Source organism: Castanea sativa, chromosome 4 (assembly GCF_040712315.1).
Source record: "Castanea sativa cultivar Marrone di Chiusa Pesio chromosome 4, ASM4071231v1".
NCBI classification, from domain to species: Eukaryota; Viridiplantae; Streptophyta; class Magnoliopsida; order Fagales; family Fagaceae; genus Castanea; species Castanea sativa.
This window is the reverse complement of record NC_134016.1, coordinates 5,962,415-5,988,761: the sequence shown is the minus strand read 5'-3', so window position 1 is coordinate 5,988,761 and position 26,347 is coordinate 5,962,415. Positions and strand designations below refer to the sequence as shown.

The 26,347-nt window shown below is 34.4% G+C and overlaps 1 protein-coding gene across 3 annotated transcripts; it reads right to left on the bottom strand.

Moving 5' to 3' along the window:
- Positions 1–878: 878 nt before the first annotated feature.
- Positions 879–25,800, bottom strand: LOC142631783 (uncharacterized). 3 transcript variants are annotated; one of them, XM_075806097.1, is made up of 16 exons: positions 25,629–25,800; positions 24,645–24,846; positions 24,204–24,426; positions 20,794–20,873; positions 19,547–19,585; positions 19,213–19,231; positions 14,780–14,833; positions 10,733–10,860; positions 10,581–10,649; positions 8,259–8,344; positions 7,779–7,888; positions 6,983–7,033; positions 5,511–5,569; positions 4,369–4,413; positions 2,688–2,762; positions 879–1,289 (listed from the first exon to the last, which is right to left on the bottom strand). In XM_075806097.1, the coding sequence occupies exons 1-16, from the start codon at positions 25,796–25,798 to the stop codon at positions 1,167–1,169; spliced, it is 1,533 nt and encodes a 510-aa protein (XP_075662212.1). In that variant the 5' UTR covers positions 25,799–25,800; the 3' UTR covers positions 879–1,166. The 3 variants fall into 3 exon arrangements, with proteins under 3 accessions (XP_075662212.1, XP_075662214.1, XP_075662213.1); XM_075806099.1 differs by lacking the exon at positions 25,629–25,800 and adding an exon at positions 25,409–25,536; XM_075806098.1 differs by lacking the exon at positions 14,780–14,833.
- Positions 25,801–26,347: the final 547 nt, after the last annotated feature.

The window sequence follows — 26,347 nt, the reverse complement described above, 5'->3', positions numbered from 1 at the left end:
CTTGAGCTTGAGATGTTAGTTTGTTAAATTGTTTTGAAAATATGCTAACGAAATTGTTTGAAATTTAGTGTTATTTTGAAGAAAAAAAAAATTCCTCAGGGTTGTGGCCAAACACAAACAAATAAAATAAAATAATATTACGTAGAAACTAAATTTTGGTATTCTTGTAAAGCAAATGCAATGCAATATTCATGTCCATCCACGATTAAAAAAAAAAAAGTAAGTGGGATAAATTTGATTTAAATAAAGAACTTAAGAGTTCTGTTAAAACTCTCACTGCATTATAAATTTTTCATAGCCAATCATTCAACCATATACTTGTCATACATGGGAAGACACAAATACCATCGTGCACATCCATACAATACAATATTCAACATCCAGGTCTGTTTTTGTTTTGCTTCAGCCATGCAGATCTTGGCTATGGCGATGATTACGCAATGCACAAATGGAACCTGTCATATCTTTCATCTACGTGCCATTTTAAGACAACTTAGCCCAACTGATTTTCTTTTTCATTTTTTTCATTATTATTTTTTTGAAGAATTTCTTTGCTCCTTTGGGATATAAGAGGCACGTATTAAACAGTTCCTTTTTTATGACATCACATTAATAGACATCTAAACCGCAATGAGAAACTCCACAACCGTGAGTCCATTTTCCTTCATTTGCCTGCTATTTCTTACAAATTTTACAGCTTCTGAAGCCTTATAGCCGTAAGGACATGAAACATCATTAGAGGTTAGACTTCTGTAAAGACGAGAAACATTAGGCCTTTTGCCAGAGAAAATTTTACTCTGCAAACTGCAATCCTTCCTATCAACAAACAATCAAAGCAAAGGAACAGGCTAAACATGACCAACACAAACCACACCATCAAGAGTAACAAAAGAATTGCTAGTAGAGTGCATTGCATTAATTTTCTTGTGTTAAGAGTTATAATATCTATATATAGAGACTTGATGTTCTTTCAAAGATTTGAGGCCTCCAAAATAAGACAATGAAAAAATTAAGAACCAGCAGATTTGGACCATATTCTTTCTATATTTTACAATTTAAAATCAGCCAGTCTTGCCAAGTTAACTGTACAAAGAAGTTTGCCATGCCTCGTTTGCTGGAAAACCTGCGCCAATAGGCTGTCTGTGATGCCCAATTGCAGAACCAACTTAACGTTGAGTTTCAAGCTTCTTCCACAAGTAAAATGCCCTTCTAATGATAGGATCAGCTGAGAATCCTTCTGCATAAGCACTGATGGCATTTAAGAGGCTCGTGAATTTCTCCCCGTTATCCTGTACCCATTTTCAATTAGTTACTAAAGATGCACATGAAGTACTGTCATTGAAGGCTTCATCAATATGCAAAAGTATTCATGTGTAAGGTAGACATGTTAAAATGTATTTTAATGGGTAAATGCAATTAGAATATAAATATGATTCATTCTTTTGATTCACTACACCATAATGCATTTTCAACAGGAATAAACCCACTTAATAGTAAAAGAAAACAAAGAAATAAGCCCAGTAGTAACAGCATTACATATATGTTTGTTCTCCATCTCTTTTTTCTTTTTTTTTTTGTGGAGAAACATTCAAGAGAATAAAATATAAATATATTAAACAAAGAACTATGATTGCACTAGTACTATGGTACATGTCAAAATGTCTGAAGACGGCAAGGTGCCACCAAGAAAGGTGTGTTGAAGATCACAATGAACCCACTTAATAGGAAAAGAAAATGAAGAAATAAGCCCTGTAGTTACAGCATTACATATATGTTTGTTCTCCATCTCTAAACATTCAAGAGAAAAAATATAAATAAATTAAACAAAGAATTACGATCACACTAGTAGCATGGTACATGTCAAAATGTCTGTGAAGAGGGCAAGGAGCCACCAAGAAAAGATGTGTTGAAGATTGCAAACTCACAAAACAAGGCTTCAAAAAGAGAAAATTGACAGAACAGTAATGGCCAGCTGGCTGATATTAGATATTATATGGCTTAGTCAATGGTGACAAACTGACAATGATGGGAAATGATTTTAGAAATGCAGTGAATTCATATATGAAACCAACTGAAATATATCTGTCACCATAATTCTACAATGGTATTAAGATATGGAAAGTGGCAAAGAGAACGGAAACCAACATAGGTGACAAAGTAGACAGTGCATTAGAGTGTGGGGATAAGAATTCACACAGTATATCCAGAGAGATCAATGAATTCCTCCAAAGGAGTAAATTTGAAAAGACATTAACACAACATGGTAACAAGACTTACATGAATGGAAATCCCTGAACCCATCTGCTGACCATTATTTTCTCAAGAATTCATTTCATAACAATCATGCATGAAAATTCAGGAATTCAACTATTCAACTAGACTAGCTTTTAAAGGCCAATGCTTCATGACAACTGAAGCAAATATACCACTAAGAAACTAAAACTAATCATGGTCCTGTGTAACTGATTTTAAATAGCCAAGTCAATATTTTGACTTAAAGACTTCTTCTTTTTCTTTTTTCTTTTTTTATCCAGTAAGTTTTGGGCCAAGGGAAGGGGGAAGGGAAGATTCCCCTTGGGGCCAAAACTTACTTTTCAATAAAAAAAAAAGAAAAAAGAAAAGACAAATATATCTGGAAATAATAGCCTTGAATAAAGAAAGATTAGTCTAACGGTAACCGCACACACCTCTGGTTTCTTAAATGCAAGATCTCCAGTAGCAAATGGTACCATATAGAATGGGAGATCAGAACGTAGCAGAGCCTGCCATAACATAAAGCTTTCACATGTCAAAACATATTCCACTGAATACATATTCAAGCACATTATTGCTTGTCAATTAAAATGAAGATGATTGGTTACTTCCTGTTAGAAAAGTAGGGCTGAATCACTCAAATTTTCTCAAATGCTTGGAGCATATATTAGACCCAATCTAGTTTTTATAGTCTTCTATTGTAACCATTTCCTACAAGATATGCAATGCAAAATGACTTACGAAAAAAAGAAAAAAAGAAAAAGAAAAAAGATATGCAATGCAAAATGGATGAAAATGAAAAGGACCAGCTAACGCAGACAGGCTGTGAAACACTATTGATTGTTAAAGCACTAAAAAGTACAGACTTCACCTTCCTGGACCTGGGACATAAAAATAGTTTTCTTTGGGGGGGGGGGGGCGCAGTTAGTATTCATGTATAGAGATAAAATGGATGACAAATTGGGGGGCAAAACAATTGAATTTGACTCTATAGCCCATAATGCACAGCTACCTTCTTTATCATTTTTCTTTTATTGGCAAGAGTTTGGTTATATTTTGATCGATGTTCATTTTAATTAATTTCATGGGAAACTTAAAGAACTAAATATGGTTATATTTGTAAAAAAATCAACCATCTCCACTTCCCTTACACATGCAACACCAATCCACCAAGATGACATTTTTTTTTAATCAGATTATCTACTGTTAAGATTTTCACCAAAGCTGCTGTTCAAACTAAGAAAACAACCTTTCTAACTCCAAGAAAACTGTACATCATTGTAACTTCTTAATAAGACTACACATCAAATTTACATGCACGTTTTAGTTTCCAATGTAATCTACCATTCCCACAGCCCCTCAACACTACTTCCTAACTCCCAATCTTGAAATGCATGGATAAAAGTAGGATTCCATAAATGAGATCTCCCATTTTCGGATCAATCCATGAAAATAATATACACACATTTTTTTTATCTGTAGCTATTACGAACATTGTGTTTCCACATCACATGTAATGCCAGATCGCACACTTCTACCATCTCTAGCCAGACCCAGTAGTCCAACCTGCATTAGTGCTTCACCACAAATAACATCCACGAGGTCTCCTTACTAAATCAAACGTCCAATGTCCCTAAGCTTCCCAATATTTCACCCCAATAACATGTCTTCAAAAATGATTTTCTTCATCCCCGTACTGCCATAACCATTTGCCAAGAAAGCTTGATCGAATCTTGATAACTTTCACACCCCAACCCTCTGTTAAGCAATGGAGAGCACAACATATTCCAATCCAATGAATAAATTAGGCCTGTCAGCCTAATAATTTAAGATTTTTGGTTTGGATGCTTTAGCATTGTATCAGACTTGGTTTGTTTGTTCCTTCTAGGACTCCACATGCCAAGCTCATTGTTTCCATACCAGTTGAAAAGCTTCTTTATGTTGAGGGTTGGAAAGGTGTCATTTTTTAAATTTGATAATTAAGATATTAAGTTCCTTATGCTCTCAAAAATCATCATTTTTGGTACAGAAAATCACAAGAATGAGATCCCATGCAAAAAATATATCAAAAGAAAAGTTACCAGTACAAACAATGTCAAAGGTTAGAAAAATTACCAAGTTCTTGCTCAAGACAGCCTGATCAGCATTTGCAATCAAGGCCTACAAGGGTAAAAACAAATATGGGATTATGGGAATAAGAGTACTAATTAACCAGAGACTGTAATTATGCAAGAATACAGTTCAAAGGAATATGTATGTATGTATGTATGTATGTATGAATGAAGAAGAGAACATTTATATAGCCAGAACATTTGCTTTTATTATTATATATGGGTCATATTCAACTAGAAAGGAAATCAAGGCATGTATACATTCCAAGAACCTTATAAATAAAATTTCTATCGTTTTTCCTAACAAAGACTCATAGTTAAGACACTCACCAAAACAGTTTTCGTTTTTTTCTTTTTTTCCTGGATGGACAGGAATAAAAGTACCAAACTCTTTGCAGCATTGTTTTATGTTTATCTGAAAATTTCTTCCCACTAATCACATTTTCTATTATGAACTGAAACAATATTGTTAGAATTATGGTTTAATGAGTAAATTCATATTTCCTAACAGCTTAAGCATTTAGGAAAATTTGTAATTTAACATAGTATCATAGCAAGAAATCCTGAGTTTGATCTCTGCCTTTACTCTACCTCCCAATTAAAATGTTAAAAATCCCACGTGTTGGGCCCCCTTATTAAGGGGAAGTTAAGGCTCAAACGTGACAAGGAGTGTTAGAATAATGGTTAAATGATTAAATTCACAATTTCCTAATAGCTTAAATTTTTGGGAGAATCGGTAATTTAACAAACACATTCACAGATCTTTAGAGGAATTTTTTTCTTTTACTATCCTTCACCTATCATCAACTTCTCTATTTGGTTTGGCAAACACTTTTCTTTTTTTGGAATCTAGCTCCCACTAATAGAACCAAAACAACAAAATTAAAAGTGGATAACTATCTTCTTTGTAAATTTTGACTAAATACAAAATGGGTTCCAGAACTTGCCCAATGTACTATAACATACTTGATCTAGTTCACAGTGCATAGAATATTCAAATAAGATAATGTTTTCCAATTTTCTGGATGCCCTGGTTATGAATTTTGAAGAGATCAATGTTGATTTTAATACACGAACCATGGTAAAGATCAATAAATACTTATGCCCAGATCACTCATGCAATAGTCATTGCCTGAATAGTTCTACCTTTCTTATACGCTCCTCTTCAACTTCATCAACACATTGCAACAAATTCTCTAATGTGCCTGCCCAAAGAAGTGAGGATATCTTACCAATCCGCAATTAAGAAAGTTCAAGCACCAGAAAGAAAGCAATTGAAAACGAACAAATTAGAACATCATGAAAGACTACAGATCTTGGACTATTATGCTTATTGAGTAATTGGACAGTTGAATATAATTTTAGAGGATGATTCCCAAAATTGTTGGGTTGCTTGGAATCAAGAGCCAATCATTTACCATTGAAAATTAATTAATATTTAACAAAATGTAAGAAAGGTTGGTGCCATTGGTATTTAAACAATTTATTGGAAGGAAAAGTTTCTGAGCATTGACATACACCTTCATGCATTTTATTTTTATTCTGAATATTTTTTGAGAATACTAAAGCAAACCAACTGATAGTTTCTGAATTTCTTATAGACTTACTGAAACAACTTTTTGGCATTTTGGGAGTACAACATATCTGCTCCTGTATTTATTCTTCTTCTTTTCTTTTCTTTTTTGGGTACCAGTATGATTTAAATAGAAGAAGCTTGAGAGACATCACAATTTTAAATTATATGAAGATTTTACTTTGAGATAGTGAAATGACAAAATAATTAGATAAAAAAATTTACGATTGGAAGTTAGAAAGGTTAAAGTAAAGTGATGGGTATAAAAAACTTGTAAAACAGTTGGCCAATGAGCTCTTGCTCAAATGCCACTTCCTCCTTCCACAAGAATAGGTAAATGTGAGGTCATGCATTCAAAAGTCAAAAATCAATGGCCGCTTAAACAATACAAAGCTTTTTTTTGGTTTTTTTTTTTTTTGTTGGGGGGGGGGGGGGGGGGGTGTGTGGGTTGGGGTGGCAGAGGCATAGTAGGCAATGATGGTAAACAATCGGCTTAAGTCAAAGCATGCCAAACCAGACCTTTATTTTTATAAACAAGTTTCAAAGTCAAAAGGTAGATAATAGCTGCTTTGCCTTGAGTGGCCCTGATAATTTCTCCCTTCCAATTATCTAACTTCTCAGTAGTTCTTGCCATGATATTATCCCAAATTGATGTCATCTTTCAAATGTAAATTTTGAAACTACAGAAATGTTTACATATTCACTGAGAGCAGCAGTATATAACTTTTTAATTTATATTGCTTTGCTTTAGAGTAAGTAATGAAGGAGAAACATGCTGGCACTGGCACATTGGATAACCCCGATTTATCTTGTCAGATAGACTATTATTAGTTGGGCCAAAAAGGCTTTAAAAAATAAATATAAAAAGCTACATATAAAAGAGAAATAAACAAATAAAATAGTTTGCAAATACGCTAGGTCTACAACAACTTTTACAAATGTCAAAACATAATATTACACCTATTTTTCACTGCATAATGATATACAGAATATACTCTGGCTACGCATTTTCTAAAGAGAATATGAGAATGAGATATTAACGTACCATATTTAGTGATCAGTTGCACTCCATGAACATTTCCAATTCCATCAACTCCTGCATTTATAAAATATAGATGTATGAGGCACCAATATTTCACACTACTTTAAATATCAAGAATAGTTTATAAAAGTTCCAAAAATAGCTTCTTTCTCAAGGATTGTAAAAATTAAATGAAAAAAGTTGCAAATCACAGTCCAGAATTATGATTGATTTTCCAAATAACAGTCCTTCACAGAATATTTTTATAGAAGGAAATCTTATTCAAAGACAAATTTTAATTACAATGGCCAATCCTTGGGTATTTATACACTATGGACTTGATCATGCTGACCTCATGTTAATAACAACCCCTTAACAAACTATAGCCAGCATATGTGTAAAAACAATTAATCGCATGCTCTAAAAGCATAAGAAACTATAGCCACATGTTTTGGATAGGTCTTCATGCATTCTGGCAAGTGGAATACTCAACCGTGTCATTTCCATTTCCATATGACATAGTCAGCCATATCATTATCATAGCTATGTAGCATACTCAGCCATGACAACATTTCCCTGTGCAATTGCCATCAGGATCCCCCCTCTAAAAGAAAATTTTTTCCTCAAGTTTTGCATCAATCTACCATGGCTGCATCAGCATCTAACACATCCTAGCCGCATCCAATTCGGATCGATATGTGATAATAGATATGTTTCTTTCCAACAACTAGGCCCATAAAAATTATAAAAAGAAACTACTAAAATGTTTCAGATTAGAGAATTCTGAAATTAATTTTACAAAGAGAATGAAAACAATGACCTGGAATGTTATCGGACTTATCACCAACAAGTGAAATCACATCAACAAATTGAGAAGGATTCAAGGTTCCATATTTTTCAGCAAAATCTTCAATTCCAAATGAAACCATCCTGAGAAAGCAAACGATATACGTTAAGCCCAAAACTATATGAATCAAAGAATATAAGTAAAAGAATACTGTTGTGTTAACACTAAAAAAGATAGAGACCTACACTTAAACAACATCAAGATGAATCAAATGCCATATAACTTATAGATAGGAAAAATATTAAGCATAAAACAATAAATTTGAAAAAAAGGACATCTACAAAAATTTACCAACCAAAATAGGAAGATTCCTAAAGATCTTATGCTAAGATTAACAGAGGGCAGCTTCTGTGTACATGAGGTGGTTCCTCACTTCTAATACAATTTTATCACTAAAAACTATTTATTGAGGATGGCACTACAAAAAGGTGGAAATAAAAATGTGACACTTACTCAAAGCCACGTGGAGCAATCCGTAGAAGTCGTAATGAAGGACTTAGTATCTGAAAAAAGTCCTTGTCTGGGGACACAACTCGTACCTGTCAAAAAGACATCACAATCAAGAGTGACTAACAAAATTTATATATATTTCTTTTAACTTGTACCATTTGTTGTTTATTACTTCAAAATGCTACATTGCCCACCATAACCTTCTGATTAAAGTATATTCCTCACCTTTGCAAGAACACTTTTGACTAATAGAATGCTATGTTGCATGGTCAAAATGTTATTCTAATTTAAATTCTCACCACTGTAATTAAGATGACAACTTACACAACACATGGCTCCACAAAAAGAAAAATGTCAAAAAAAATAGGAAAAAAAGGCCAAAATTCATTTTAGTCCTCTGACTTTGTGCTTACTGTCAATTTGGTCCCTCAGGGACTAAGTTTGAATTTTTTTTCTAAATCCTAAAACAAATTGACATTTTTTAGGGGTGATGAATTGTTAGTAGTTAACAGAACCTGATGGGAGGCCAAATGGACGTCAATTTGAATGTTTAGAGGGTTAATTGTAAGTCTTAAAACTTTTTTTATACCTATCAAGAAGAATTGAGCAATACCATTGAACCACAGGACTCAGTGTATTGAAAGTTTTGAAACTTACATGGACCAATAGTAAATTTCTTTTCTAACAAAAGAAATTTCTGTATACATGTAATTCCTATATTATATAAATATATAACTCTCGTCTCACAGTCCAATGCCCCAATTCTCCATTGATCCACTTTTTAACCCTACCTAACAAAATCTTCTCAATCATATCTCTTAATGATCATATCCTTTCTCACTGTTTTGCTGTGTCATTTTTGGCTTCCCTTTAAACTGTTTCACTCCAACTTGAAACAAATCATTTTTTTCTTCACCCATGAACTGGTAGGTCTTCATTGCACATGACTAGACCAGCTTAAGCTACTCCCATCATCATCTCAACCACAATTGATGTTACCTGCACCTTTCGCTAGAAATCTTCCTCCCTTAATCTATTTTTATTGTGTTTCCATCCTAATATACTTATCTCAACTAGTCATTTGATAGATATTTTATCTCTTGATTACCTAACATCCCATACAATAAAGCATAGCTGGCCTTCTAGGATAAAATGCAGTCCTAGAACTCATGTGAAGTTTCTTTCCTCTATCAGCATTATCATTATCAGAGGGGTTAGACAGGAAACAAAGTCTTGAAGTCCACAAATAAACTTGAGCTCAAATCTAACTAATCGCCAAAATGCTGATCGGAAGATACCCAAAACCAACTGAAAAAAAAAATAAATATATATATATATATATATCTTTTGCATGGACAACTCATCCAAAGAACTGACTTTCAAATTTCAAGGTATAATAAATATAGAAAGAATTTATATGCTGAATGCTAGTCATTGACCTGTATGAATAAGGAATAAAACAAGAGTACATATTTTGCATGGAAAATTCATCCACAGAACTGACTATCAATTTTTTTGTTAATATGTTACACATGCACCAAGTAGGTTTTGAACCCCCGATCTCACCCTCCATCCATCCACTCTTGTGAGAGGAGTTAGTGCTGTCTGAGCTAAAGCAAATTGGCTTTCAAATTTCAAGTTATCCTAAAATTGAGAAAAATTTTAATGCTGAACGCTATGAGTAGACCTGCACTTATGTTACACTCATAATAGCAATTAATCATTAACTAAAACTCAAAATGACCTTAATTGAACATAATAATGCATTTAGCTAGAACTATTGAAAGGCAGACACTTGTAACTGACTACTTAACAATGACATAGCTATTCAAGCCTCTTCAACATGTCTATTTTCCATCATTTTTTTGAAAAGTAATTTCACTCATTTTTTGTGTCAATAAATTATTGAAAACCGCTTAATGAGCTTTGGCTCAATGAAACTTCCTCTCCCACAAAAATGAGGAGTTTGAGATTGTTGGATCATGGCCCATTGAATGCATGTATAAATTACGGATAAAAAAACCATTATTGCACAGCCACAATTATTGATTGTAAACATTGCTCATATGTCACTAGCCATTTGTTTCAGTCATCAACACCACTTTAGAGTTCTAAAAAGTAAACCAATGGTCATCCTTACAGCAAGAGGAGCCTTTTATTCACAAAGCTGTATTTTTTGCTTCCAAAACAGTCTGAAGTATCCAATCTAACACATTGGATACTCACATGTGACAACCATGGAGACAAAACAATCCCTACTGGAAGAATATTGGTTATGTTTCAAGGACATTTTTCCATTTTCTCAAATATGGTTCAGAACATCACCTTGTACCCAGCACCAACACTCCGTGCTGCCAATGTTCCAATCACATCATCAGCTTCTACACCCGGTACCTGCCTTTGAGTATACTCATGATCAACAACCAAATTTGACTAGGGTCTAGTAGCCATATACATTTGCAATAAAAAGCTATTACCTCAATCACCTTTACTGACATTGCCTTGATGGATGCTTTCAAGTACTGAAGTCCCTGAACAATAGTGTCAGGTGTAGGAGGGCGGTTGCTCTTGTATGCAGGATATAAAGTGTGACGAAAATTCTGGCCTTCAAACAAAGAAGAAACATAAGTGAATATAATAAAGCAAATGAAATAAGGCACGTCAGTTCTAACTTCCAAGGGAGCTAACTTACATAGATGTATTGCCTTGACAATACAAGGTGATAAAAGATATGTCTATAATTATACAAATGTACAAATAACTATCCTTACAATAAGAAATAATTAAGTCAACTGAAGGAGCAGGAAAGAGAAAGGAGAGAAAAAACTACATACAAACAGATAAACAAGGGTCAGGCTGTTAAGAAACCATCAATTAACAAAATATAAGACTGATGCAGGGAAAGTGATGGACTGTGATACGATTTAGAATTAGATGGAAAGTGAGTTGCTTAGAACACATTGATAGGTGGTTAGGCACCTCTGCAAAGAACACAAAGTTCTGAAATAAAAGCTCTCAAGGCTTATTTTCATTCACATATACAAACTGATTTACAAAGTGCTTACATTCTGGTACTTATACTAGTTTTTTGGCATTGGCAACCTCTAGATGATTGAAGAATGTCTAAAACCTGTTGGCCAATGCTTAAACAATCATCTAACTAAGTAATTAGTTTCTAGAAGATTAGGATGTAGCTGCTTGAAATGCCCTGCATCAAAGACCCTCAAAAGAGCAGAATGGGAAAAAATGTCTTTTGAAGCCAAAGCCAACTCCAAGTGGTTGGGACACGGCCCCATTAGGTTCAACAGAAAAATGCAATTTGAACATTGACTTTAACATCACTAACTCCTTAAATTGTTCAGGATATGTCTCAAAATTCTATACAATAGCACCCACTGATTTCAAGTATCAGCACTAGTCATAATTATTAGGTACCACAAACACAAAGGAAATTAGCAATAGCACTAACTAGAAAGCCAAGCCACATGGACATGGGGCACGCATGTGCCACTTGTCTAATAGTGCGTTTGGATACCGCATATTTTGCTAATAACTGAAAACAATAAAAAATAATAATTTCCGGCTACTGTTTACACTAAAAAATACTGTTCATATACTTGATGCAATGTTCATGTCCCATGAACAATGCACCAGGTGCTGGTCCTAAAAAAAAAAAAAAGCCAAAAACTCAAAAACGTAGGGCTGAAGATGCAATCCATACGCTCACTAAGAATCAATTAGAGACGCTTTATATTGTAACTTTAGAAATGTTTAAGATGCCAAAAGAACTGATTATGGATTAACTAAAATAATATTAAAAAATTGTATGTTGTACATTTTTAAATAATGCAAAAGCATAAAAGTATATACGATACATATTATTTTCATCCTATCAAGATCATCACCAACCATCCTTTCTCACAAATTATGAGAAAAATTAACCATTCCAGCTAGTTGTTCCCACACCAACCCTTGGGCAACAACAAAATTAGAAAAAAAGGCACCTTTTACCTATCTTTTTTGTTGTCATCCTTTTCATATCTGGGGGTATGGTAGCTGTAAACCCTACCAGTGTCTATGACATTTGTCAACATGGAAAGTCAAGGTAACAATCCACGTAAAAATAAAGAAAAGTGGCATGTACACAAGTAAAACAACTTATGGCAAGAGGTGAAAGCCAAGTTGGCTAGATCTGAAAATGGCTGATTTGATAATTTAGTTAAATTAATGATTAAATCATTATGGACAAACATGCTCGGGCTCAACCTCATTTAGGTAAGTAATAATGACTCCGAAAGGGTTTTGAAATATAAGAGATCCGTAAAATCTAGCCAACAAGTTATAGCTCAACTAGCCCTTTCTTCACCCATAATAATGGATAGAGGTTGAGGTCGTGGATTCAAGATCTAAACGGTACATACGTAACTTACTAATAAGTAAATGAGAGAGAGAGAGAGAGAGAGAGAGAGAGAGAGACAGGGAGATAGAGATCCATAAAATCTACTTTGAGAGAAACAATCTTCAAAGAATGTTGTCTCATGAGAGGAAGACTGAAGAGAATTGGCAGCCTATCATAATATCAAAAATATATAACCTAAATCAAATGCATTCAGTGAAAATGACAAGTGTCAAGACATGAGGCCATGCCTTCAACATGCACACACACAAATTCAATAAAATGTAATAGACGAGGTTTATCATGCATATCAGCTTCAAAGTCATTTGCTAATAATTTTTATAATGGGGAGTCATTTGTACCATCCTGCAATTCTAGTATTATGAGTTGCAAACAACCTCTCTCGTCATTGAATGCACTAGTAATTCAAGAAAGCACACGGACACACAATATACATACCATATCAAAACAACAACAAAGCCTTAGTCCCAAAAATTTGGGGTCAACTATGGATTAGGTTGGCCGCGTGTATTTTTCACCACTATTCTATCCTACACAAAATCAGTCTCTCTATCACCTGTTCAATTAAGGTACCATTTTTTTACAATTTCTACTGAAGTTATTCTAGGTCTTCCTATATCTCCTTTTGTTCCCTATAACTTGAATCAAATTACTATTTCACCAATGCATCAAGTGCTTTCCTTTGTACATGACCAAACCATCTCAAATGACTCTTCTTCACCATATATTACCATATATGTTCAAGAAAATGAATAAAAAGACCTCCGCTATGTTGGAGGTCGTCTATTCAGAAGGGTTTGGAGGTTCGAACTTATTATAGAGCTTTAGCTTGGAAGGGTGATGAAATGTTCCCATGGAAAAGCATCTGGAAGCCAATAGCACAAACAAAAGTAGCATTCTTCCTTTGGGCAGCTTCAATGGGGAAAATTCTAACAGTAGAAAACTTGAGTAAGCGTCATATTATTCTCATGAGTTGGTGTTGTATGTGTCAGAGAGATAGGGAAACAGTGGATCGTTTATTATTGCACTGCCCTATTGCCAAGGAGTTATGGGAAAAGGTTTATGCACTATAAATTTGGGGTTTAGTGGGTGATACCTGGGAGGGTTGCTGATCTACTAGCGAGTTGGCAAGGCCATTTTGGGCAGCATCACAATTGGGAGATTAGGAAGGCCATTCCTCATTGTTTGATGTGGTGTATTTGGAGGGAGCAAAATGCAAGACATTTTGATGGGTGTGAGATGTCAATTTCAGATCTGAATACGCAATTTCTGAGGACTTTGTTCTGGTGGTTATCAGCCTCAGGGAAGTTTTTCTTTCTCAAACTAGATGGAACTAATTGATTATTGTTCTTTTAAATCATAGTTGTATGTAAATCTAGTATACCACCCGAGTACTTGATGTTTATTTCTTTTTAATAAGATTATTACTTCTTATCAAAAAAAAAAAACTCTTTCAATATTGACTATCATTGTGGGCACCTGACTCAACATATGAATTATTTTCGAAGGGGAACTTCCATTAGCTTTCTTTCAATTTTGACTAACATTGTGAACACCTGACTCAACATATGACTTATTTTCCATAATGAACTGCCATTAGCTCTCTCTCTCTCTCTCTCTCTCTCGCTCTCTCTCTCTCTGTGAACATTAAATCTCTCATTTATAGTGTAGAATTAGCCCACATGGCAAGATACAGCTTCACTAGTAAGCAATTAGGAAAACATAAGTTATATGTCTGGTCACATGCTCATAACATTAGTCAAAATCAAAATAGGGCCAACAGAAGGTTCACCTTGAAATGCACAAGCTTAAGATAAACTTCCAAAATCAAAAGTTCTAGAACTAATGCTTCACTGAGTTTGAGGTACGAAAATTTGGTTCACCCTGTATTTTAATACTGTATTCTCTAATCATTTGCGTAAGGGTCACCCATAATCACCCACATCTACGGATCTACCTCTGAATTCTGGACTTTTTTCTCTTTTTTCTAAGAGAGATTGTGATCTCCTAGTCTCTTACAAATTTACTTATATTATGAACTCTATCACGTAAAAGAAAATTTTTTTTGGAAAACCAAAAAAAAAAAAAAATACATAAAAATACATACCTTTTGCTCTAACACTTTCTTTGGATGAATTACAAGTATGACCAAATGGAAATCCTGAAAAGAAAAGGTTTGCTCTATCAAAAATTTTGATTGAAGGAACATCTTCACAAACAAAAGTTTCCGAAAACCCATATAAATTAGTCACTGTTTGGGGTAAAAGGTTTGCAAGACTAAAAATCTTATTTCAACATATTAACATAAGATACTACCAAGAAATTAACTAGTACTAATATCTTACATGTTAACATGAGATACTACCTACTTTCAACATGTTAACATGAGAGTACAACTAATATCTTACATCCCAAAATGAGAGCTATGAGACTATTTTCAGCTTTGCACATACAAATTTGGCAATAAATGTTCACTTCCATCCCCATTCAAGAGGTTAAACAAACAACAATAACAACCAAACTTTAGTCCCAAATTTTTTTGGTCAGCTATGGATCCTTATTAGATTAGTCAAAGTCAGCCATATGCATAAAGAGATTAAACATATACTCGTCTACTTTTTCCAATAAGTTTAACTATATACTGTGTCTTCGTCATTTTAAGAAAGGGCCTTGACTGAGAACAAGCTTGAACACCAATATGTTTCTGCAAGAACAATGTGAACTAAGATTGAATTAATACGCACAAGCACATGCATACACATGCGCATAACAGGGAAAGGGAGAGAGAAAGGGAAAATCATACATAAAAGTTGACCAATATGATCATTCACTCAAGCCTCACATCAAGGAGTACAATGGTGACATGTTGATAGAAATTAGCCACCTAAAAATTTTTTTTTAATAAGTAAAAATAATTTTATTCAAAAGAGGAGACTTGTCAAATGTACAAAATGTGCACTTGAACCACTCCTAAAGAATTTCAAAGTCGGATTCAAAAGATCTATGAAATCAAAAGAACACAATGAAGTGGTGCCACCCAAAGTAGCCATCCACTCGTAGTCTCGTACAAAGATCTAAGCAAAAGTTGTTTGATAATATGATTTGGGTATTCAACACCATAAGAAATTCTTCTATTCCTCTCTCCCCAAATTTTCCACAAAACACACATACAAGTTGCTTTCCAAACCTTTAACTTAAAATGGCAAGGTTATTCATTTGGCCAACACTACAGCAACTAGAGCATAATCTTATGGAAACACAAACAACCATTTATCTATTGAAACTTAACAATGGAGGAGAAGATGCTAGATTGACTCTCTACTATTCTTACACATACAACACCAGTCAATAATCATGAATTTCTTTTCCAAAGATTATCTATTGTCAACATGATTTCACCAAGTGCCGCAATCCATATACATTGTGAGGCACTTTGGCACCCCATATAGATCCCCAAAGGGAAGAACTCTCCTTCATGCCCTTTCAAAAACTCATAATAGCCAAAAAGTTTGAATACAACAATCTAAAACCCTTAGCCACAGACTATGGTTCCCAATCATGGAAGGGGTGAATAAATTTGCAATCCCAACTCCATGCATTTCGATCATATACAATACCCAAATTGGATGCCACTGAGGCTTCTTTATCCACTGCTAAACTGAACAAATCTGGGAAATGATCTTTAGGAGAAAATTCCCACGTCTAAAGTTTGAAGGAGAAATAAGAAGCGAAATATTTATCAATCTTAAGTAAGATCTAGTGGGATGATTATAATGTGCATCTTTTTTTGTTTTTGATAAGTAAGAATGATATATATACAAAATGCTACTCTATGCAAAAAAAGCACAGAGCAAACCAAAAAATTACAAGAAGAAAAAAAAAATACATAAAAGAAAACCAAGCAACAATTAATTACAAAAGAGAAAGAGAGCTAAGAAAAGAAGGAAGAGAATCACTTCTCGTGAGTCCCCAAGTACGAGACCAATCAAAAAGAGTTACACTACAAGAAGCAAGCATCTGGTCACTGGAATTTTCCAAATCCTCAAAAGTCCGCTGATCCCGCTCCTTCCCAAGACACCATAGTATGCACTGAATTCCTGATCTGAGATGAATGCTTCCCCAACCAATTCCACCAGCCAAAAAGCAAATCTAGAATCGATCTAGGTATGACCCACAACACTCCAAAAGTTATAAAAATAAAGCTCCATAACTGATAAGCCATCTCGCAATAAAAAAGTAAGTGGTCCACCGTGTCCCCACAGTGTCGACACATAATGCACCAGTCCACAAAATCTAAGCCCCTTAATCTCAGGTTATCACCCATTAGGATCTTATTCCAAGCTACACACCAAACGAAGAAAGAAACACGTCTAAGAACCTTAACTCTCCATATACATTTCCAAGGAAAGACAACTGAGGAAGAATACCGAAACTTGTTATAATACGACCGGATGTCAAAATTCTCATTAGGCTTCAACTTCCATCTCAACCGATCTCCAACATCCATTGAAGGAGTATTGGCTCCCAAAATACGAAAAAAATGCAGCCTTTCATCCATCTCCCAATCATTAAATTCCCAAATAAAATGAACATCCCAAATTCTTCTATCCTTTGCCCCTTGCCTTGACAAAGAAGCTTCTATAGAAGCCTCCCTATCAATAAGAACACCATACAGCCTCGAGAAAGCCACTTGGAAAGGTTGATCCTCATACCACCCATCCTACCAAAATCTCACTCTATTCCCCAAGCCAACAACAAACTTAGCATTTTTTATAAAATCCCCCCAACCTATCCGAATAACTCTCCACAAACCACACCCATGAACTCCCCTAACAAACTTATAAGTCCCCCCCCTCCCCCCCCCCCCCCCACTCTTCCCGAAACTTTGAAGCTACCACCCTCCTCCACAACCGATTCTCCGTTTTCCCAAACCGCCACAACCATTTCTCCAATAATGCCTTATTGAAAGTAAAGAGTTTCCTTATACCTAAACGACCATTGACTATGGGTGCACAAACTTTATCCCATCCTACCAGAAGCTTAATCAACTTTTTGCTTGCTACAAGGCCAATTTTTATTTATTTGTGGGTCCCACTAGCAAGGGTTACTGGTCTTTCATATGTATTCTCTTTAGCAATAATGCATTCTCCAAATTAGTCTATTTAAGTCGAGAATTAGTTTCTTAGGTCATTGAGAAGCCTAATTGAGTTTAAGAACATTATTATTACTACTATTAGTATTTATTGGTGGCTATCGGTTTAGAGTTTCTCTTAAACCTAGAGAGCATGATGGTTTCTTCTTTGGAGTGATTCCTAAGAACCTACTGGCATGATGCTAATAATTATCTTATTTTCTTTTTTTATCTCCAGCGAGTACAATCAGATTTGATTAGAGCCTTAATTTGCGAAAATTGATTTCAATTCATCCCAAATGGTAACAAACATAACCCCAAATTTTTCTCTTGACATGGTCTCAGCTAAAATTGAGGCTAGCATGCAACCTAAGGTTTCTTAGATAAAAGAAACCTATGAAAAAAATACCTGTCCAATCTTAGACAAAGAGCAAGGACGATATGAAGCTCTTCTGGGTAGACATGGTCCAAGGTTGTACATGATTGGTTTTTTGATACACCTAGGACCAGACTGTATATGAACACAACACTATGCACCCAAGTATTTATGAAATGAGATGAATACAAATATTAAATAAGCATCCCACACCCAAAAGCTTGCCACATAGGTGTCCAAATTCCTAATGGTTGAGTGGCTTCCACTCTTATTTCAGGGTATATCGGTAAAGATTGCATACTTGGAGGAACTCTATAATGCATTCCCCAGTCTAGTCACATTTCCTCTCTCAGTACTTAAGACAGGAGGAAATCACCAGAGAAAACTTTAATTTTTAAAGTAAAATCACAGTAGACAACTGGAAAAAAATGTTTGTAACAATGACTGGAAGAATCACAGGAGATGGATTTTTTTTTTTTTAAAGTATAATGCTTTACTAAAAAAGCAACTAAAGTGATCCCCAGGTACACAGGCAGTGTACTAAAGGAGGCAACAAAGCTTCAACTAAAAGTGAATGAATCTAGAAACTCCTCTAAGGTAGAATATGGAATATAACAAGCTATCCAATTTTTTTCTCCCTTGTTGAGAATCCTACAGGCACTACACCAGTTGGGTAGCTTCATTTCTCTGTCTAACCACAACCATCCCAAAGGTTGATGCCAAACCCAGAAGCAAAGGCAGATATAATTTTTCAAGATGGATGGAAAAGATTGAGGTAACCCAAGAACATCTGGAGTCACATCACTATCAAATTATGTATACATTGCAGATGAACTCCAGAACAAAAATTAGCAAGTTTAAAAGGCTTAGTTCATGCAGAAACAGATACTGCATGGCATGCATAACAGCTAACGTAGTTAGAAAATATAGAGAATAGAAGAATACATTATAAGCATAAGGTAACAAAAAATAGAAGAATGTTCATGTTTTTAAGGGAACAAATCAAAAAGAAAAATGTGGCTGAATATCTCACCATCATGGTCAAATACCACCTGCATAGGAAAAGAAAAATGATGAGCCAACTTTTAGAATTAAAAAAGAAAACATATATTAAAAGGAAGTCCAAAAGAATAAGGAAAACCCATTAAGATAATATAAGCAAAATCTGACAGAAGGTGAAAATGATAAAAAGATATCTTTTTTTTATAGGTTAAAAAAAAACTATATGCAAAAAAGGAATCCTTTAACAAAACAAACATTCTAATAAAGCAACTCTTTGGGAGACAAACAACTACATGTTTATACAACCATGCATCAACTTGTGAGTGAGCACACACACGCATGCACATATTAGAAAGAAATCATACCGCCACATGGGAAGGAATAAATTCCAAGACATCAATTATCTGCAAGAACAAGAACAATGAGAAATGTCTTAGACCTACTATTCAATAAAAGTTGAAAAGATAATAGGGTTCATCAATAAGACAAATGAAAATGTTGCCATTGTATTTCTTGGGCTCCATAATCCTTCAACAAAACATGCTTGGTACATTACTTGGAAAAAAAAATTGAGTCTTCCAACGTCTACATATCTCCATTTACCATACCTTCTTTTGGGACTAATAGAATAAAAAGGTTACAGCCTAATTTCTTATAGAGAGGGCAGTGTGATGAGTTAAATTCCATCTTGTGGATTGGAATTTTATGTGCTCTCCAATAAGAAATGGAGGCTTCGGGGTAAGAAAATTGGGCACCTTCAACCAAGCCCTGTTGGGCAAATGGATTGTGGAGGTAGGTCATTGACTCAAAGCATGGAGCGGATTGATGAAGTAAATTGGTGTTGCATGCGTAAGTATGGTGGTGAGTCTGTGGACATATTTGTTTTTGCACTGTGATACTGCATATGCTCTGCAGACTTATATTTTCTTTTGTACTAGGAGTCCAGTGGGTCTTGCCAAGAAGTGTTGGTGATCTTTTGTTTAGTTGGAGGAGTTGATTTGGCAAAGAATGCTTCTTTTGTTTGGAATGCAGCCATTCTAGGACATCATAGAGGAAGAGGAGTCATTGCACTTTGATGATGAGGAAAACTTAGCGAGTCAATTAATAACGTGTTTCACTACATCATTATATAAGCAGTCTTCTGCTTTAAGTTCTAGAGCTACTCTCTTTTTTCTTTTTCTTTTTGTAGATTCAACAAATTCTCTCTCATTTCATTTGCAATTCTTTAGGATACCTTATGTATACACCCTGTGTACATGAGGTAAATCCTCATTTTCAATAAAAGTTTATTACTTATCAAAAAAAAAAAATATATATATATATATATATATACACACACGTATATATATAAATACATACATAATCAGCCTCGGCAGAAGATATTCAGGGTAACACAGCACATATTGGATACTCAAATTTCTAATAGGAAAGAGAAAAGAACAAAATTACGTAAGTTTGCCACTATATCTCATATTAAGAGAAAACATAACTCTAACAAGGATCTGAGAGAAAAGGAGTTACACCAGGTCAATGTTTTAATAAAGTCATTTCAAGCACAGTAGAAGAAACAAACTGAAAGAAAATCTATAAACCCAGTATAAACATTACTTACAAGAGATAAAGCTGAAAATATAGTTAAAACCCAATCTCCATTTCCATCAGCATGTGATAGATGGCCATGGTGCAATTTTGCTAATCTCGATCAAAAGAAAATGAAATAATGGTAAGTAGAATTATATTATAGTCAACAATAAAAAGGAAGAAAACACATTTTCATTATACTATGCTAATATTAGTTGCACCCTGAAGCGAAAAGTTGCTGTTACATAGGAAGCTTTTTTTTTTTTTTTTTTTTTAATTGTTTAGTTACACATACCCGCACCCAATGGGTCCTGAACCCATGACCTCACCCAAAAGGAAATCTCTAAGACTTCAAAAAACAGGACAAGTCAAATAGTGAAGTTTCTACCTTTTTTACAAATGAATGGAAAAACTAGTCCAGCTTCAGGCTGGGACAAAACTTCAGTTCTACCAAATTGGAACAAGATGAATTTCACTACTGTCTTATGAAAGTTCAATATTGGCCTATGCAATCAAAGGTTAAAAACTTATTCAACTTCTAAATAACTTACTTTCCACCAAAGTAAAGGAATAATAATAGCTCAAACCTATCTATTTTCTGATGAAAAAAAATGCTAGGAACACAGAGCAATTTCCCCTTTTTTTTAATTAATGGATTTAGGAAGCAACTTCAGATAAAAATAAGTGAAAGATTACCAATGGCCATTACTGTAAATTTCAAATGTTCCATTGGCTATTTCACATGATATTTGAGACAATTATAGTGACTGGACAACCAGTCCAAAAAGAATAGTTCTCTTTAAAGCCCAAAATATTCTAATAACTTTATCCTGACAGCAGATAACACCATCATCATTTATGAACCGTATAAGCAGTCAATTACCTAATTGTTAGATATAACCACTGTCAAAATACCATATGTGCAGTCAATTACCTAATTGTGGTCTTCTTCATGGTTTTCATGTGGGGCTAGTTAACTCTATTGGGGTACGCATTTCACACTTGCTGTTTGCAGATGATACCATCATGTTTTGTGATGCTTCTAGAGATCAGTTGTTGTTCATTAGGCTGGCTTTGACTTGCTTTCAAGCGTTTACTGGTTTGAAAGTAAATGTGTAGAAGAGTGAGATTGTTCCGGTCGGGAGGTTGAAAATATAGGAGTTTTGGCTACCATACTTCAATGTAGGGTGGGTAGTTTGCCTATAAAATACTTGGGAATGCGGTTGGGTACTCCATATAAAACAGCATCTGTTTGGAATCCTATTTTGGAGAGGATGGAGAAGAAACTCTCAAGTTGGAAGCATCTTTGGTTATCGAAGGGTGGTAGACTTACTCTATTGAAGAGTACTCTTTCAAGTCTTCCTACATACTACCTATCCTTATTTACCATCCCTATAGCAATAGTTAATAGGTTGGAGCGTATTCAGAGAAACTTATTATGGGGGTCTTCAGAGAAATGTTTCAAATATCCTTTTGTGGACTGCGAGACGGTGTGTTCACCGTTGGAGATGGGTGGTTTGGGGATCAAGAAGTTAGTGCATTTTAATCTAGCCCTATTAGAGAAATGGTTATGGAGGTTTGGACAAGAAGGCACCCATCTCTGGCGGAGGGTTGTTGCAACTAAATATGGAGAGGGTTAAGGGGGATGGAATACTAAAGTATGTAGAAGGGCCCACGGGTGTGGTCTATGGCGTGGTATTCACGATGGATGGGAGATTCATGTGGCCCTAGTAGATGATGGCTCTCGTATTCTTTTTTGGCATGATAAGTGAGTTGGGGATAACTCGCTTAAAATTATCTATCCTCAGTTGTATGCCTGTTCAAATGACAAGGAAGCTTGCATTTCTGATGTTCAATGCTATCAGGAGGGAGGAAATGATAGAATTTGGAAGTTTGAGATTTTATAGGAATTTTCATGAAAGGGAATTAGAGGTTGCCTTCTCTTTCCTTGAGTTCATTCAATCTCAAATTCCTAGGGGTGTTAGGTGTGATATTTCCTATTGGCGCCTCAATAGGAATGGCAAGTTTGATATTCAGTCCTATTACGATAAGATTCAAGGTGCATCTATGTCCAATTTTCCTTGGAAGGGTGTTTGGAAAGTTAAGATTCCTAAGAAGGTGGCATTTTTTTTGTGGACAGCAGTTCACAAGCGGATCCCTACCTTGGATAATCTTATGCTTAGGGGGTGCTCTTTGGCATATCGGTGTTGTATGTGCTACAATAATGAGGAATATGTGAATCATTTCCTCCCCCATTGTCCTGTAGCTCACTCGCTATGGGTGCATATGCTTCAGTTTTTCAGGATCCAATGGGTCATTCCAAGCTCTGTGGAAAGCTTGGTGTTTTGTTGGAGCTATTGGCTGGGAAAATTTAATTTAGAAATTTGGAATTTGGTTCCTGTCTGTTTGATATAAATTGTCTGGACAGAAAGAAATCAGTGCTCTTTTAAGGATACTGAGAAATCACTGGTTTAGTTACAAGCTCTATGCCAGAAGACTCTGTTTATTTGGTCTAGGTGTTGGGGCTCCTCGAATTGTTCTTCTATCATTGAGTTTTTTTCTTCTCTTAGTATTGCACCTTAAGTTTTTTTTTCCCTTTTTGTTGTTTGTTGCTTTTTCTTGTGTTTACCATCATGAACACCTTGTATTTGCTTTCTTCATTTGTTTCATCTTGATTAATATTATTCTTATTACCTATAAAAAAAAATTAAAAATTAAAAATACACCCCCATTTCATATGTACTGTAAAACATGTACTATAAATTAGCTTAGCTACATAACCATAAACCCATAGCCTGAAACTCAAGCACTCTTTTCAATATTTTGGATGAAGTAATCCAAGCTCCATATTTTTATATAGGTAAGAATAATTTTATTAAAAAAAAGACTACTTCAAAAACAATGAGCATGAAGAAGCCTAAAGATTTACATAGAAAAATTATGAACAAAAAGACCTCTTAAAGCACCACAATATAATCACAATTCATAAAGACCCCATGTATGAAACCAATCAAATAAGGAGTTAGAAAAGCTGCTAGCAACTGACTCCCCATACACTCCACATTTTCAAATATGTGCAAGTTATGTTCCTTCCAAACAGTCCACATTAAGCACAAAGTAACCATGTTTCAAATAATCCTAGTTCATGCAGTAAAATAAAATTACTAAATATAAGAACCCATCATCCCGCACAAGTATACTAAATCTAGTTCAAAAGACATAAGAAGCAAGACAAAAGTTCCAACTTTGTCCTAAGCCAATGAGATCTAGCTCAAATAACACCTCCTCCCCTTTTAAGAGCAAGGTGGAGAGTAAGGTCATCGGTTCAAGACGCACTAAATGTGTGTAATTACCAATAAAAATTTAAAAAAAAAAAGGTTCAGACTTTGTCCTATATAAAAATCATTTGATATAAGCCAAGAGGAAAATATCATAACATACCTAAAAGCTTGTAGTAAGCCCGGTAGATGATTGATGTGCCATCAATGAGCATTACTCTACCGTCCAAAGGATTAGTATTCAGTGCCCTTTCTTCACACTTGACTAAATTAAGCTGTGCATCTTGACGCAGTACATCAGAAGGAATGATTGCATTATTAAGAGAAGTTGCATTTGCAACACCAGTTAAAGACGACTTTGCATTATTGGATAAATTACAATAGCCCTGAAAACACAAGAATTGGGTACCAAAATAAGATGAATGAATGACAAACACAACATTTAAAATCACTTGTCTGTGCTCTAAAAATGAAAATTTCCCTAAAATTTGTGATGTCATATCCATTGTTGAAACTGCCAATCCTAAGGAAGAAAGCTTGTTATATTTCAGAGAATCTAATAAGTAATAATCATTAGATAATAGATACATATAATTAAGTATACCTTTGTCGATAGCTTGTAGGAAGGGAGAATCACATATGATCTCTTTAGATTGCATAAATAATTTCCAATGTTCGGCGTCCTTAACGAATTTCTCCCTAAGCATGTAAAGCTGCTCCAGAAGGAATGAATGTGGACAAGCGTTGATTGATAGGATGCCATGAATTCATAGCAGCAAACCTTACATTGTAATGTTTGCAATGCCCTGAAATTTCAATGATTTTGACCATATCAGAATTACATGCATAATAAAATGACCAAAAGCAATGAATAATACAAGACGAAAAAAAATAAATAAATAACCCTACTAAAATAACAATTTTTAAAAATTAATTATTTCCTATCAGATATTCAGTTACGTAAAGTACTATACTTTCTCAACAACCAAAACACTAATAACATGAGGTCTTAAAAAACATTTTCTTTTCTTTTCCTGTGGGTTCAAGGCAACCAAACATAGTGCAAAAAATGAAAATTAAACCAAAAAACTCCACCAATGAAAAAATAATAACTATTATTTTCCAAGTCAAATCGAAGTCTCGTTTTCGTGAATATTAAAAAACAAAATAGCGTAATTAAGACAACCCTACATGTCGAAAATTGGCTCTATATGTTCATAACTAAGCAATTTCTTACACAAGTTCCAACATTCACTGAACTACCTAACATATAAAATCTGGTACATTTCTTAAACAATCCTCTTTAGTGGATTAACTGAAACCTGCTGTTTGGTTGCCGAGAAACTGAGGGAAAATTAGAATTCTAACATTTTTCAGTAGTGTGCTGGCGAAAATCCTATCCAAAAAGTAAGCCAGAAGTTCGTAACAGTCACTGAGTAAGTGAAATTCTTAGGGTTTGTTTTCTGGAGTCAAAAAACAGTACAAAACCCTAATGTTGTTTTCTATGTTATTTTCTCGGTAACCAAACGGAGAACAAGTGAAAAATCAAGTTTTGAGAGAGAGAGAGAGAGAGTTTGTTTTCTCTAACCTGATCTCGGCAAAGCTATGTGTGGGTATGAAGTATGAAGTACAATCGCCCGCGAAAACAAAATTTATGAGTTTGGGATTAGACTTCAGAGATAAAAATGTGGGAATTAGGATAAGCTGCTCTGCGGTGCTTGATCTTCCATGAATGTTTTCTCGTGCCACTGTGATCATAACACGTGGGTCTACATGCTGGCCCCCACAAATTTTTTTTTTTTTTTCTTTTATACATTAGTGGGTATTTGAAATTTTGAATCTCTCCATCACTGGTCTCAGATTTCGGCCGAATCCTTATACCTTTTGTAAAATGTTATTGCTAATTTTTATAATGAAAAAAAATTTAATTACAAAATTAATTGTAGTATTAGGTTATAATCTTATTAAATATTCTTTTTATTGAAGATGAATTTTGATAAATTCACTATTAGATTACATATTCTTCTTATATCTTTGTGCATGCAAAACTTTTAGAAAATTAAAGATTAATAGTTATGTCATCAATAAATTATTTAAATTGTAAGTTTTTGAAATTTAAAATTATGCATAAAATATAAGTTTATAGATTATATAGTAAATAATATTTAATTGACACAAAATTTGACATGTGTATTAAGAGTATATAGAATATGCAATTCAACAGTTAGATATTTAAAATATAAGGTAAAGTTTATTTTAATGAGTAAGGTTGTAACTTTAGACTACAATCAATTTTGTACTTTTTAT